The sequence below is a fragment of the Pelophylax lessonae genome, assembly GCF_965119305.1.
Source record: "Pelophylax lessonae genome assembly, chromosome: 12".
Lineage (NCBI taxonomy): Eukaryota > Metazoa > Chordata > Amphibia > Anura > Ranidae > Pelophylax > Pelophylax lessonae.
In genome coordinates this window covers 185303569-185320061 of record NC_138779.1, presented here as the reverse complement: position 1 = coordinate 185320061, position 16493 = coordinate 185303569, and the positions used below count along the sequence as shown (strand labels likewise).

General features: G+C 42.8%; 1 protein-coding gene across 1 annotated transcript; it reads left to right on the top strand.

Moving 5' to 3' along the window:
- Positions 1 to 1828: 1828 nt before the first annotated feature.
- On the top strand, positions 1829 to 11384 carry APOE (apolipoprotein E). Its single transcript, XM_082273211.1, has 4 exons — positions 1829 to 1903; positions 2701 to 2760; positions 4755 to 4905; positions 10215 to 11384. The coding sequence occupies exons 2-4, from the start codon at positions 2718 to 2720 to the stop codon at positions 10843 to 10845; spliced, it is 825 nt and encodes a 274-aa protein (XP_082129337.1). The 5' UTR covers positions 1829 to 1903; positions 2701 to 2717; the 3' UTR covers positions 10846 to 11384.
- The last annotated feature ends 5109 nt before the right edge of the window (positions 11385 to 16493 follow it).

Below are 16493 nucleotides of genomic sequence, written 5' to 3'. Positions count from 1 at the left end.
GAGATACCTGTACCCTATAGAGGTTGCACAGGCAGTCCAACTCCTATAGGATGGGACATCAGTACATGCCATTGCCAGAAGGTTTGCTGTGTCCTCCAGCACAATTGCAAGAGAATGTAGGAAAATCCAGGAGACAGACAGTTACTTTAGGAGAGCTTGACAGGGCCGTAGAAGGTCCTTAACCCATGAGCGCTGCCAGATCCCTACAAAATGACCTCCAGCAGGCCACTGGTGTGAATGTTTTTGACCAAACAATCAGAAACAGACTTAATGAGGATGGCCTGGGGGCCTGATATCCTCTAGTGGGCCCTGTGCTCACTGCCCAGCACCATCAAGCTCGATTGGCATTTGCCATAGAACACCAGAATTGACAGGTCTTCCACTGGCACTCAGTGCTTTTCAATGATTAGAGAAGGTTCACCCTGAGCACATGTGACAGACGTGAAAGGGTGTGGAGAAGCCATGGAGAATGTTATGCAGCCTTTAATATTGTTCAGCATGACCAGTTTGGTGGTGGGTCAGTGATGGTCTGGGGAGGCATATCCATGGAGGGATGCACAGACCTCTACAGGCTTGACAATGGCACCCTGACTGCTATTAGATATCGGGATGAAATCCTTGGACTGATAGTCAGACCCTACGCTGGTGCAGTGGGTCTTGGGTTCCTCCTGCTGCACGACATTGCCCGGCCTAATGTGTCGAGAGTATGCAGTCAGTTCCTGGAGGATGAAAGAGTTGATACCCCCGAGCTCACCTTACCTAAATTCAATTGAACACCTTTGGGACATTATATATAGTCCATCCAATGCCCCAGGTTCCATCTCAGTCTGTTTAGGAGCTCAGTGATGCCCTGGTCCAGATCTGGAAGGAAATACCCCAGGACACCATCTGTTGTCTTATTAGGAGCATACCCCAATGTTATCAAGCATGCATACAAGCATGTGGGGGCCCATAGAAACTACTGAGTAGCATTTTGAGTTGCTGCTATGAAATTTCAGCAAAATGGACTAGCCTGCTGCATCATTTTTTTACTTTGATTTTTGGGGTGCCTTTGAATGCAGCCCTCTGTAGGTTGATCATTTTTATTTCCATCAAACGATGTGGCATCCTTTCTTTCCTAACACATTACCCAGTCCATATCATTATAGATTTCCAGCATGATATTCTTCCCCATTGAGATGTGTTGTGTTTTTGAAGTGTTCCTTTCATTTTTTTGAGCAGTGTATATACCAATGAGGTGGAGTGCGAGACCTTGCAACACCTCCCCACATGTTCTCACCTGCATCATATCCTTTTTGCCCACCTCCCATGATCCGCACCAGTCACCCAATGGGTGGCATTGCTCTTCCTACATGGCTGTAGCTGCTCAGAAAGGTGGAAATGTGACCACCACCGTCTTGGCAACCGGGGGACCAACGAGGGCAGAAGCACGGCTGCTGCCATCTATGTGACTCTCTGACACTTATTTACAGAGACATTCTAATTTTGTGATTGAGCTCCTGTAAGCTGAACAGGGACAGTGAAAGGCACAGATGTGACCTGGAGGCCATAAAGTGCCAAGGTCTGCTCTACACCCACCTTTACACTGAAGTCCCAAGTGATGGATAGGCAATGGAAAAATGAATGAAATCCCTAGATCTGGTCAAAGTTCACTAATGTCTGAGGATGCATTAATCATTTAATACTTTCATCACTTCCCAATCTTTCACTTTCCAGGCAGCCCAGGGTTAAGTCTGCAAAGAGAAATAAATTGCTTAGTAGACTTCGCCCCCTCCAACCTAATACTGATCATGTGTCTGCCTCTGGCTTCAAGGTGCAAGAGTGCAACCCTTCCAGCTCACAGCCTGCTGCTTATATAAAGACAGAGAAGGAGGGGGGGACAGAGACTGCTGCTACTGAGAAGGTGAGGTACATGGACTTGGGATGAAAAGACAGGTCCTAGGAAAGAGTGCTTATATATATATATATATATATATATATATATATATAGTGGGGGATGGCCAGATAAATGAGGGTCTTTTTTAACCAAATGTGATATAGTATTATAATTATTATCATCATCAATTTTTTTAAATATTGATAAGCTGACCTTCCCAGTGGATTCCTATATTTTTCAGGGACTCCAGTATATTGATCTGTTCCCAGATATGGTCACCTGGTCAAATAGGGGGGTCTCATGTTTGCTGTTCCAATAACTTATATTTCAGAGAATGCTATTAAAAGAATGGGATGTTCCATGGTAAAGCAACAGAAGTTTGAGTCCAAAGCTAGGGAAGGAACTGGGATTTCAGTGATGAAATTGTATATCTAGCTAAGCTAGCATCTACCAATGAATTAAATTATCACGTTTAGTCAGGTTCTCTTTAAAGTATGTTTTGATGTTCCCCAGCTGTTGTGAAGCTAGGAACCCCACTCTTTGGTCTCTAGTGTTTCCTAGAACTTCTAAAGTTCCAAAATGACTATTGGAGAATGTTGGTAGGCAAAGCTTAATTAAAGCATTCCATAGAAATTTGGTTTTGGAATTTCATTTTTTTTTTTTTTTTACTGATGCCAACACTGAAATACTAAACTCTCTGTGACATCTATATGTCACAGAGAGTTTAGTATTTCAGTGTTGGCATCAATGGGTAGAATAAAGCATAAAATGGTCATGCGTCTAGTATCCTCCTATGCTAATAATTCTTTTTTTTTTCTCCATAGGACTATAAAGAATAACCATGAAAGCGATTTTTCTACTCCTGGCAATTGGGCTCTTAGCAGGTAATTCATTTTTTGATGACCTGTTGTAGCTAATGGTGGCTGTACAGGGCCCAAATGGTATTTCCAATGCAAATCAATTGTGTAAGGACTGGGCCATGTCACTCTTCGATAGGAGGCTACCAGGCTTCCATACCTCTGAAGCTGTAAACAATACACAAAGACATTTTCCATAATGTTGGGAAATTCTTGTGTGAGTATACACTGGCCCTCTCCTTCTCTATTGAAAAAAAGGTACAAGGGTATTGGCAAACAAGGGTCCAACAACCAAACAAAGTTTGGTTACAGTTTCTCAGTAAAATTAAGTTTTACCATATTTAGAGCCCATCTCAGGCCAAAATTGTTTTGGACAAAATAGGCAAGTGTTAGAGACTCTCTATTCAGGAGATTTCCATTCTCTTCCTATTAGAACAGAAAGCGATGGTAAATCTATGCAGACAGAAAAATTTACAAAATCAAAAAACACATTTTAGAAGAGTTGGGAAGGGTTACAACTTCTGACAATGCTTTACCGGAGTGTGTGCCTTCCTGTGCTTTTGACACCTGCACTCTCGTTGCTTATACATGTGTCATAGGGACAGTAAGGAAGGAAAAACCTTCCCTGTGGGCCACAGACAGAAATGAACACCTTAGTTTTTCAAATTTGACATTTCAAAAACTATCGGAAACATTATGGCTGGAGTTAGGCTTCAGGAACACAAAAAACTTTATTTTTACATATGTAGTCTAACATCTTAAACATGAATTTTTATGAGTAATTTTGAAAACCGTTGCTTTTAAATATCGTAGTTCCATAATGGCTGAAGCATCATAGCGTTTATTTCTGATTTTAGAGTGTATGTAAAGCCAAAACTTTAAAAACAAAAACTTTTTGACTTTTGGAATCGATTAGGGCAGTGGTCCTCAACTCCGGTCCTCAGGGCCCACTAACAGGCCAGATTTTAAGTATTACCTTGGGGAGATGCAGACTAGAGTAATGCAATCACTAAGCAGCAAATTATATCACCTGGGATGTATTTCAGTTATCTTGCAAACCTGGCCTGTTAGTGGGCCCTGTGGACCAGGGTTGGGGACCAGGGGATTAGGGGATGGTTAAGACCCCTGTCAGTTTGGTAGGGTTTGTAGGCCTGTGATCCTTGGAGAGATTTTCATTCTCTTCCTGTCCCAGAGAGGCAGTGTTGGCGTTGACCACTCCAAGGGGTAGACTTTGGGGACTCAACCCGGCTGACCTCTGATCTCTGCAGGCCTGGAGGTCAAACTGATTAAACCCACGACACAGACTGCATAATGGTTCAATCAGAATGACCTGATAAATGTTTATTCGCTCACAGTTTATATAGGAAAATACTCTCATTAGAACACATAGAAATTGCAAGTCATCTCAAAAGCGTCTAATAGACTGTCCCACAAGGTCATTATCTGCGTATATTAATACTTTGGTCAGTTTAACCCAGACTGGTTACACAACAGTACGGGACCCTTATCTATCAAGAATTCTAGCGTGGGCAAAAGTCTCAAACATTATTACAGCAGTATTAGAAAATTATTTTAACACATAACTGACTTCTATAAAACTAAGATAACTAAAAATGGCTGAACCACTGTTCACACCGCCTTCAGGCAGCAGGAAGTAAGGGGAGATCTCTCCAAAGTTAAAAGATATCCCCTCTTGAACAGTCGGCAGTACAACAGGTTTCATCATTGGAGGATTTCCCCTTAATGCCTGTTCCTGTGAAAACTCAAAAATGTTGGATATCCCATCACTTTTTCATCACCAGGACCAATAGGTAGCCTCTCCCCAGTGGGGACACAGAAGAGAGTATAAAACGATAGGTGCTAATCCTTTAATATTCTAAAACTAAAAAAAGTTTTTGGCTTTAATGTTTTTCTTCATATCTAGTGAACCCAGACATACCTCTATAATCATAAGTTCTTCTCCACTGTTAAACAATAGTATAATGATTGTGTTGGGATGCTCATCCATGTTCTTTTCACAGGGGCCCAGGCTCGCTCTCTTTTCAAAGATGAACCTAAGACAAAATGGGAATCTGCCCTGGACAGCTTCTGGCAGACCCTCAACAAGATGGAAGAGGCCGCAGATGAAGCTACATCAAAGATGAAAGACTCTCAACTTGGTAAAGAACTCGAGTAAGTAGGACACATGGAAAAAATGGAAATCCATTTCTGTATGCCTTGTGGGGGAAAAATGGTGGACTGTTGCTGGTTTTCTATCTTTCAATCTAGCTAACAACCACAATTTATTTTTCATGTACCATCTCACGGTTAATTCACAGTTTTTTAAAGCTTTCACTTTCTGGTGTATAATTATGACAAGTCATTTCACGTTCTGCACTTCTTAACGCAATGTTGTCATTAAACTCAGCAGATAGCTGAGCACAAAAATGACAGATGCGTAATGAATGTTGTTTACGAATGACCAGAACAAGAGAAGACACGCAGACTAACTCAAGGCTACATGGTATAGGTGTGTATAATAGTAGCCTGTGGATAAGTAATAAAATATCTAGCTTGATGGCTCTTGACAGCTCATGTAACAGCTGTGTTCAGGTATTAGTATTTACAGGCTGCCAGCATCTATTATTGCTCACAGTTATACACTTCAATTCAATATACAGTAGTACACTATAATTTATATATATATATATATACACACACAAATATATATATATATATATATATATATATATATATATATATATATATATATATATATATACACACACAGTATATATATATATATATATATATATATATATATATATATATTTATATATATATAAATATAAAAATATATAAAAATATAAATAAATATATATAAGGCTATTTCACGAATACTGATGTAATGGCATCTTTCATTTTTAAAACTCATTTTATTGGGCTTAATATGTAAACCATGCATGGAGCAAAAATATGGGATCCCAATACAGGACATATAGGAAGGCAACAAGAAAGCTCTCATGGTGCAGTATGTCAATTCAATCGAACATTTATTAAAATGTATTGCACTTACTACAATCCATAAGCACATTCGCTTTGTACATTAATTCAATAACGGTAGCTGGAGTGTAAGAACGCCACTCCAATGTCCGATTGAATTGACATGAGAGCTTTCTTGTTGCCTTCCTATATGTCCTGTATTGGGATCCCATATCTGGTCTGATTGCATACTCCTGTTGGTGAGGGAATCTGACGCGGATGGTCGGTTCTTATGTGGATCATTATGTCTGTGTGACCCCCTATGATCAAGGGGTCATATACTTCTGGTAAGGAGTACCTTATAAGAGCACTGGGTGAAAGTGTGGAGGTGGAGGCTTTGGAATCTCACTCCTATCAAGTCTGTGCTTCTATCAAACTGCTGCTGTTAATCACTTAACTCTTTATTGATATTTTAAGCACCAAAAGACTTTTACAATAATTTATTTGCATAAGTGCACTCTTCATTGTGATTATCAATGTGTTGAGCACAATATTTTTACCAATTATATACAGAATTAATATTGGCCTAAATTTATAAAGAAATTCTATTTTTTACTTTTTCTTATTTAAGTTTATAGCAGAATGTAACGAATATATATATATTTTTTCGAAATTGTCGGTCTTTTTTTGTTTATAGCTAAAAAAAGGTGGTGATCAAATACCACCAATAGAAAACTATTTGTGGGAAAAAAAAGGACATGCATTTTGTTTGGATCCAATGTCACACAACCATGCAAATGCCAGTTAAAGTAAGGCAGTGCCATATTGCAAAAAATGGCCTGGTCGTTATTTTTTAAAGCTGTAGTATACCGATTTTTGTGACTTTTACCTACAGGTATACCTATAATAAGGCTTACATGTAGGTACAATTAATATCTCCTAAACCTGAACGGTTTAGGACAGGGCTTCCCAAACTTTTTTGGGCCGAGACCCACTTCTGAATACAGTTATTTTTCGGGACCCACTGTAATTGAATATTGTAAAGCGCTACGGAATTTGTTGGCGCTATATAAATGCAAATATTATTAATAATAATAATGCATATTTTAAAGGGAGAGGGATGTTAAATGAAAAATATCAATCAATTTATTTTTTAATACATTTAATATTTAAATAAATATAAGGCTATATGGCACTCACCCTCCTTCCTCTACCAGCGGTCCACAGTGAAGGTGAAGCCCCTGTTTGCCCTCTCCAGGGCCCAGCACACCTCACTCAAAGTCTCCATGACAGCCCACATACGTACTTACTGATGCAAGTATCCTCCTCGTGGGAAACGCCAGCCTCCATAAACTGCATGGGCGGGGTCCTGAATCCATCGTGATTTGACTGCTCTGGCTCTATGTAATTTGCGCAGGCTCGCACAGCACAATTTAAGCAGGCCCGCTCTCAGTGAATTCCAGGCTACTCATGACCCACTCAAATGCAGCTCGCGACCCACCAGTGGGTCCTGACCCACAGTTTGGGAACTCCTGGTTTAGGAGATATTTGCACTGCATGCAGCCGCTTACGCGAGCGGCGCATGCGCTCTGAAGGTCCGGCGGACCTTCAGAGTTCCTTGCCGGGAAGTTGCCGGAAAGTTAATCCCCCGTGCGCATGCGTGGGAGTGACGTCATCGCGGCTCCGGCCACTCACAGCGCCGGAGCCGACGAACCCGGAAGAGACACCGAGGGATCATGTCCGCTCCTACAGCGGTGTCCGGGGGTCCCTGTCGGGGCTTCGTTCTAAGGTAAGTATTTCATAATGAGCTAGTATGCGATGCATACTAGCTCATTATGCCTTTGTCTTGCAGGGTTGTTTTTTTTTTTTGAGTATACTTCCGCTTTAAATCTTTCCTGTTATTAAAGGTGTGGGTTTCAGACCTGCCACCCTAATTTGCAACATTATGTTGCCAGATAAACAGTGGTGGGTTTCCCAGAAGGTTTGATTGTCTCACCACCATATAATTTTAGGAGCTAAGCATCAAACTGGCCTAAAAAGCCTGATAAAAACAAGCAATGCTCCAAATTTTCCACGTTTGGCCCCTTTCTGATATCTTAGAAGTGGATAATGAATGCTTCTCTTGGTTGAAGACACTTGGTTTAGTCTAGAGATCGACCAATTATCGGCAATGCCGATATATCAAGGGCCGATCTGCACTTTCCCCACCATATCGGAATTGGCCCCTGAGGTTACCGATATTTCGGGAAAGTGGTTGTACCGGAGTGATGCCTGCAGCTAGAGGCATCACCTCCATAGCCTTTCTTGTACTGACAACCGATGCGGCTGAGAATCCGCTCAGCTGTCATTACAAGGAGCGGGAGGGGACGTCCTCCCCTCCCGCCATCTTCCGTGGCTCACCCAGGCAACCAGCCTGCGCGGCCACTGAAGACCCAATCAAAGCTGCATTCGGCTCTGATCGGGTCTCTATGTAAAAACCCGGAAGTGATGTCATGAGTGACATCACTTCTGGCTACTGTCTGGCGCCAGATTAAAAAAAATTACAGCATTCAAAACAGCCAAATTTGGCGTTTTGAATGCTTTTAAGTGCAGAGGAGGGGTTTGGGGTCTTTTAGACTCCCAGATGCCTCCACAAGAGCACCTGTCAAATAAAAGAAATTAAAAAAAAAACATTTTTTTTGTACGAAAATATCGGCCAATACTGATATGCATTGGCCAAAATATCGGTATCGGAAACGAAAAACCGATATCGGTCGATCACTAGTTTAGTCCTTTCCTTTGCTATGGTGCAGAGAAAAGGATCACAGAGAAGATGACTGTTGGTTGCCAGGTGTTACTTCTCATAGCTCTTTGATTTTTTTGAATGTGCGTTAGAATAAGATAAAGGCAGATTGTGGGTCATCTTGAACAGATGTACTCCCTACGTAACCCCAAATGCTTGCTTCTAAAACCATATGTTTCATGCTTACTAAGCATCTAGTTCTCATATGTGTGAAGCTTTCAATCAAGCATTTCTGTGTTAAATATTATGTATTACATGATTTGTAATCACTTTGCTTTTAAAGACAGATGCTGTAATCACAGCCACTTTTATGTATTTGAAATTGAAATTCATGTCTGCCTGTTGCCCTGCAGCAACCTCACTGCCTCTATTTGTCAGTGTCGGCATTTCACCTACATTCCCAGAGGAATGTGGAATAAGCATGGCCTGACTTGTAAAATCATGTGCTAGTTTTTGTTTTTGTGAGCATTCCTTGTACTTTATTCATATGAAGAATTATGGTTTCCAAACTGATGCTTTACATATTTTGTAATTCTTTTTTCTAAAATTTTTAAATTACTATTACACATTAGAGTTCAAACATAACCCTAAATAAATAAAAATAAATCTAGAGCCGAGTTAAGTTTGTAAAACCAAAACTTTTTTTTTTTTGTAATTTTGTAAGGAGCAGGGAAATGTTAGCCACTTGCCGACCGCCGCCTGACTATATACGGCGGCGGTCAGCCCCTCCCAGGCAAAGTGACGTACTGGTATGTCACTAACCTGGGAGCCAATAGGGGGCGAGCGCGCGCCGCCGGAGGCGCGCTCCCGACCCCGCTCGTTCCCTATGCAGCCCGCGCGTGTGACCGGCGGACCCGGTGTCCGCCGGTCACTCGCGATCGTCGGGTGGAGAGGGAGAAAGGCAGGCGGCTAATGTAAACAAAGCCGCCTGTCATTCTCCCCTGTGTAAAAGCACAGATCATACGGTCCTGCTATGTAGGACCGTTGTTCTGTGCTGTTACACACACAACCACATCCAATCACAGTTAGAAGCATGCCCCTAGGGACACACTTAACCCCTCCCTCTCCAATAAAGTAAACCCCTTCCCTCCCAGTGTCATTTTTACAGTAACAGTGCATATGTATAGCACTGATAACTATAGTAATGTCACTGGTAACCCCAAAAGTGTCAAAAATGTCAGTCAAGGGTCCGATCTGTCCGCCGCAATGTCGCAGTCCCGCAAAAAAAAAAATCGCAGATCACCGCCATTACTCGTTAAAAAGAAAAACAATAAAAATGACAAAAATCTTTCCCTTAGTAAACGCAATAACTTTTGCGCAAACCAATCAAAATACGCTTTTTGCGATTTTTTTTTTTTACCAGACACATGTAGCAGAAAACAAATTGGCCTAAAATGTTAAAAAAATTTGATTTTTACATTTTTTTGGGGGGGGGGGGGGAATTTCATATATAAAAATGTGAAAAATATATATTTTTTGTTTATAGCGCATGATCAAAAAATCGCACAGGTGATCAAATACCACCAAAAGAAAGCTCTGTTTGTGGGAAAAAAAAGGACGCCAAATTCGTTTAGGTACAGCGTCGCATTAAAGTCACGCAGTGCCGAATCGCAAAATAGGCCCTGGTCAGGAAGGGGGTAAAATCTTCCGGGGCTTAAGTGGTTAAGGATAATTATTTTTCTGTTAAGTATTTTTTATGGCATATTTGCTAATGCCTACTACATCTCTTTTCTTGTAGTGGACTTATCAAAGACACTATGGAAGAACTGAGCAATTATGCCGAAGATCTAAAAAGCAAGGTTGGCCCCATGGCTCAAGATGCTAACCAACGCTTCACTGATGAGATATCTGCTCTGGCTGACAAGCTCAAGAATGACATGGAGGACACCAAGACAAGAGCCATTCAGTACTCTGGAGACCTGAAATCCATGTTTGATCAGAACCTCGAAGATGTCCAAGGAAAGGTCAGTATGTACATGAAAAAGCTGAAGAAGCGCCTTGCAAAGGACAGTGAAGACATCAAGAGTAAACTCAACCAGTATGGAGATGACCTAAGCAAGAACACTCAGGAGAAAGTAGAAAACCTCCGTAAAACCGTTGAGCCCTTGGTCAACAATCTGAAGAAGAAAGGACAACAGCGCCTTCAGTCTTTGAAAGATGCAATGGATGAGCAAGGAAAGCAGCTAAGAGATCGATTTGCCTCAGTGGCCAAGGATGTCCAAAGCAAAGTTAAAAAGATGGCCTCCGATGTGAAGAGCAGCGTAGACAAGCTGACAGACCAGATGCGCAAATGGTTCAACCCCTCTGTAGAAAATCTTCGTAGCCAGCTTCAGAGCCTGGCCAAGAGCTTGCCACCCAAGAAACAGTAAAAACTTGACCTTCATCCCTGCATTTACTGCTATGCTCCTAATATTTCATTTGTAATACATATGCCATTTGCTGCTAATCTTATACCAAAAGCTTGCCATCCAAGTGAGGTTATAGATTTAAAGCCAGTTACAAATAACCCCACTTCCACTATTTTACGGCCTCTGGTGTGAGGTCCAGCCAATTCCAGGTGTAATCGTTATATATATTTGTGGCAGGGCATCTAATGCCCTGGAATTCTGCTCTTAAAAAAGAAAACTCTTAATAGCTATAATCCTAGAAAAGCCAGGGATTCAGAGCGAAACACCAGTTAACGATACCTCTTAATCAGCACAAGACCAAACATAACAATACTATCTGCTAATGTAATGGATCCTGCTCAAATATCTGCAGCTTCGACCAGGGTGCTTCAGGCAAAAGACAATCACTCAGACTTTTTGAACTTTCTAAGAACATCTGGTAACTCCAAAATCATAAGGAACACCTTGTTCGCCGTGCTTGGGGCTATCTGACCCTTATGATGTATGTCAAAGTCTTTAGACCAGGGGTCTCAAACTGGCGGCCCTCCAGCTGTTGCGGAACTACAAGTTCCAGCATGCCTCTACCTATGGGAGTCATGCTTGTAACTGTCAGCCTTACAATGCCTCATGGGAATTGCAGTTCTGCAACAGCTGGAGGGCCACCAGTTTGAGACCCCTGCTTGAGACAAATGTGTAGCACCTGGCTTCAGCATAACCAGAAAGTATTTTTATTTCTAAATCTTTTTGAATTTTGTAGATGGAGGTTAGGATCCTGATAAAAAAATAAGGGATTTTACACCTTCAGATAACTTGAATGTACATGCCCTCCTGCATATTTTTACTAAATACATTTCCTTCAGTTTTTGCTTGCAATTTTGTTAAATACCACAATAAAAGCACAGAAAGAACCATAAGAGAAAAAAGCATTGCATATAGTAAAAACTACCAAATACATTGTATAAGCCTTATCTGATGATGAACGATCCTTTAAATTTTTTGGTACTAGAACAAGACAAGATCAAAAGGTCTGGCAAGACCTCTATTTTCTAGTAATGCAGTAGCTTAAACTAAATAGTATTTTGTGTATAATTTTATGTCTTTAATACTCATTTCTATATATATAGTTTTATGTGTTTTTGTAATACTTGTGTGTAATCACAACGTTTGTGTACATAAAACCAATCATACACCGTATTTTTTGTCAGCTCTACAATACATTTTATGTCAACCGTTTACAAATAAAGGGAACAGCTGATAAATTTAACATTGTGTAAAATAATCCATTGTCTTTAACGCGTAACTCCACTTTTGTTGAGAAAAAAAAAACATTTCCCTCTGGGTGATCTCTGTACGTTGCAAGGATTTTAACAAACTTTGTTGCAGATTCCTACCTTTTCTTATTCTGAAGAAATCCCTGTTTGTTCCTCTGTGCTGAGTGGGTCAAATAGGAGTGGTTTCATAATTATTTGTCAGCTGTGGCAGCTTCAGGGCTCTAATGAGGAAAGTTGCACGGTCTGCACCCCTTTAGACATGTTCCTATTGGGAGTATCTACCAAAAATGACATTTTTGTTGCAGGGGATGCCAGAAATATGACTTTTTGGAAAATTGGTGAGCCAATCACACAAGCAGGAAATGATGTTTCTGGGGTGTGGTCAGTATACATTCTGTGTACAGAACAGCTCCAGGTAGCCATATTGCATTGCATTTTCAGAGAATTAAAACAGCTGCAGATTTAAAAGGAAATTAAATTTTTAATAACATTCAATCACGATATGATTTGTGTTGCAATTGTATATGCTATATTGTTTTTTCTTTATTTGCGATTTTTTTTTCTCCACGAAAGGGGAGTTACCCTTTAGCAATTTATAAATATCTCAATGGTGATCTCAGCATAGAAAAAAAGCTATTCAGTCGAAAGGATTGCATGAGGACTCTAGGGCATATAATGTGATTGGAGGAGAAGCGTTTTAACCTCAGGCAACGTGGGGGGGGGTTCTTTACTGTTAGGGCTACAAGATTGTGGAATTCTCTACCACAAGAGGTGGTTTCTGCGGGAAGTATGGTGGCTTTCAAAAGACTCTTAGACGTACATCTCAAGGATCAGAACGTTCAGGGGTATGAGAGATGATTATGGCCACACACACCTACACAGGTTGAACTGGATGGACTATTGTCTTTATTCAACCTCACCTACTATGTAACTATGTAAGTGGTGAAATAAAAACGGGACCAACTGCAAAAAGCAGCAACCCATGTCAACCAGTCAAGAGTTTCAACTTAAAAAATCCAGACTGGATAGATTCTGAATACCTATTATGAGTATTGCATTTTGTACCCATCAGATCCGCACATGGTGGTGGTGCACATGTGGTACGTCATATCCTTTCTTCATCTATAAAGAAGAGTGAGCATTTGTCCGAATGCCAAACACACATGACATCCCCCTATGTGCATTGCAGTTCCAAAATAGTGCAGTAACTGCAAATGTATTTTCATCTCTTCTAATGGTCCCCAAACTGAAACTCATGGGCTGGATGTGACCCCTAATTTGCCTTTAGTCAGCCTTTGGGGCACTACTCCTCCCACCAACACCAAAAATGGAACATACGTCCTCCTCCCACTAACACCATTGATGGGTCTTGGTTCCTCCTATTAACACCAACAATGGACATTATTACTCCCACTGACATCAACAAGGACATTTTTCTCTTACAAAGATGGAGTAATATTCCTCTGTCCACAGACACTAGGTCTATTTTTTTACACTTAGTGACCACAGTTTCCCCCCCCCCCCACCTCCCCCAAAGTCTGAAAGACAGGTAACTGGCCCTTTGTTTAAAAAGCATGGGGTCCCCTGATCTATGGCTTCAAGTTACATATCTATTAAAAAAAAAATGTTTTTTTACATTACGGATAGAGTAGTGAAGGTTTTAATCCTTTTGTTGGGGTTTTTATTTGGGGTCTATAAGATTTTTCCTCACTCTCCCTCCCGAAGACACAATAATGAGGGTAAATCTCTCAAGTGAAGGGGAACCCTCTACATTTTTCATCACTTTCTGTCCATGTAGTTATGATTAGAGTTGAGCGGACACCTGGATGTCCATATTCGGCGGGTTCAGCCGAACTTGAAAAAAAAGTCCGGGTCCGTGACCCGGACTTTTTCCAAACCTTAACCCGGACACCGAACCCCATTGAAGTCAATGGGAACCCCAACTTTCAGGCACTAAAATGGCTCTAAAAAAACAATGGAAAGGGCTAGAGTGCTGCAAATGGCAGCAAAATGTTGTTAAGAGCATGGCAAGTTCTCTGCAAACAAATGTGGATAGGGAAATAACTTAAAACAACAAAAAAAACAGATAAATAAAACAATTTTCTTCATCTGTGAAGGACGAGGCCCATATGGAGTAGAAGGGAGGTTGAGGTGGCGGTGGATGTGGCGGTGTAGGTGGAAGGGGGACGAGGTAGCCAACACTGCTTTTTTTTAGTCATTTTAAATTAGGGTACACCCCAAAAGAGTGAGAAAGATCAAAAATATAACAATGGCTGGGTAAGGCCGGTATCCATCTCTATTCTGCACAAGGTACGGACAAGTCCTGTGGGATCCATGCCTGGTTCATTTTAATGAATGTGAGCTTGTCCACATTGTCTCTGGACAGGCGGCTGCGCTTGTCTGTGATAATGCCCCCAGCCGTGCTAAATACACGTTCAGATAATACACTGGCTGCAGGGCACGCCAGCACCTCCAAGGCATAAAGGGCAAGCTCAGGCCATGTGCCCAATTTGGAGACCCAGAAGTTGAAGGGGGCAGACCATTCACTACATGTAGGCGTGTGCGCACATACTGCTCCACCATGTTGGTGAAATGCTGCCTCCTGCTAAGACTTTCCATCTGAGCTGCTGGTGCTGCTGTTTGTTGTGGCGTGCTGACAAAGCTTTTCCACATTTCAGCCATGCTAACCCTGCCTTCTGAGGTGCTGGCGGTGCCCTGGTTGCGTTGGTGACCTCTTCCTCCTCCTCCTCTGCCTTGGCCTTGTGCTTCCACTGTGGCCCCGCTGTCAGATGGGAATGCCAGCAGCATCGCGTCTACCAGCGTGCGCTTGTACTCGCGCATCTTGCGATCACGCTCCAGTGAGTGAATTAAGGACAGTACGTTGTCCTTGTAACGGGGATCCAGCAGCGTGGCCACCCAGTAATCAGCACAAGTTAGAATGTGGGCAGCTCGGCGGTTGTTGTGGAGACACTGCAGCATGTAATCGCTCATGTGTGCCAGGCTTCCCAGAGGCAACGAAAGGCTGTCCTCTGTGGGAGGTGTATCGTCTGTGTCCTCTGTATCCCCCCAGCCACGCACCAGTGATGGCCATGAGCTGGCCTGGGTGCCACCCTGCTGTGAACATGGTTCCATCTCCTCCTCCTCCTCATCCTCATCCTCCAGAACTGTGCCCCTGCTGGACAATTGTGTACCTGGCGTTTGTGGGTGCAGGAACCCACCCTCGGAGCCACTTGTGAATGACTGCCCTGAAGCCTTGGAAATGATCCCTCTTCCTCCTCCTCCTCCTCCTGTGCCACATCCTCTTCCATCATCGCCCGAATCATTTTTTGAAGGAGGCATAGAAGTGGGATAGTTAAGCTGACAACGGCATCATCGGCACTGGCCATGTTGGTGGAGTACTCAAAACAGCGCAACAAGGCACACAGGTCTTGCATGGAGGCCCAGTTATTGGTGGTGAAGTGGTGCTGTTCCGCAGAGCGACTCACGCGTGCGTGCTGCAGCTGAAACTCCACTATGGCCTGCTGCTGCTCGCACAGTCTTTCCAGCATGTGCAAGGTGGAGTTCCACCTTGTGGGCATGTCACATATGAGGCGGTGAGTGGGAAGGCCGAAGTTATGCTGCAGCGCTGACAGGCGAGCAGCAGCAGGGTGAGAACGCCGAAAGTGCGCACAGACGGCCCGCACTTTCTGCAGTAGCTCTGACATATCGGGGTAATTTTTAAGGAACCTCTGCACCACCAAATTCAGCACATGCGCCAGGCAAGGGATGTGCGTCAAACCGGCTAGGCCCAGAGCTGCTATGAGATTTCGCCCATTATCGCACGCCACCAGGCCGGGCTTGAGGCTCGCTGGCAGCAACCACTCATTTGTCTGCTGTTCCATGCTCCTCCACAACACCTGTGCGGTGTGTGGTTTTTCCCCCAAACAGGCAAGTTTTAAAACTGCCTGCTGTCGTTTACCCCTGGCTGTGCTGAAGTTGATGGTGAAGGTGTTACGCTGACCGGATGAGGAGGCGGTAGATGATGAGGAAGCAGAGTAGGAGGAGTTAGGAACAGGAGGCAAACTGAAGCGCCCTGCAATCCTCGGTGGTGGAAGGACATGCGCCAAATTGCTATCCGCCTCAGGCCCAGCCGCCACTGCATTTACCCAGTGTGCTGTTAGGGAGATATAACGCCTCTGACCGTGCTTACTGGTCCACGTATCGGTAGTTAGGTGGACCTTGCCACAGATGGCGTTGCGCAGTGCACACCTGATTTTTTCCCCCACTTGGTTGTGCAGGGAAGGGATGGCTTGCCTGGAAAAGTAGTGGAGGCTGGGCACGACGTACTGTGGGACAGCCACCGACATAAGGCTTTTAAAA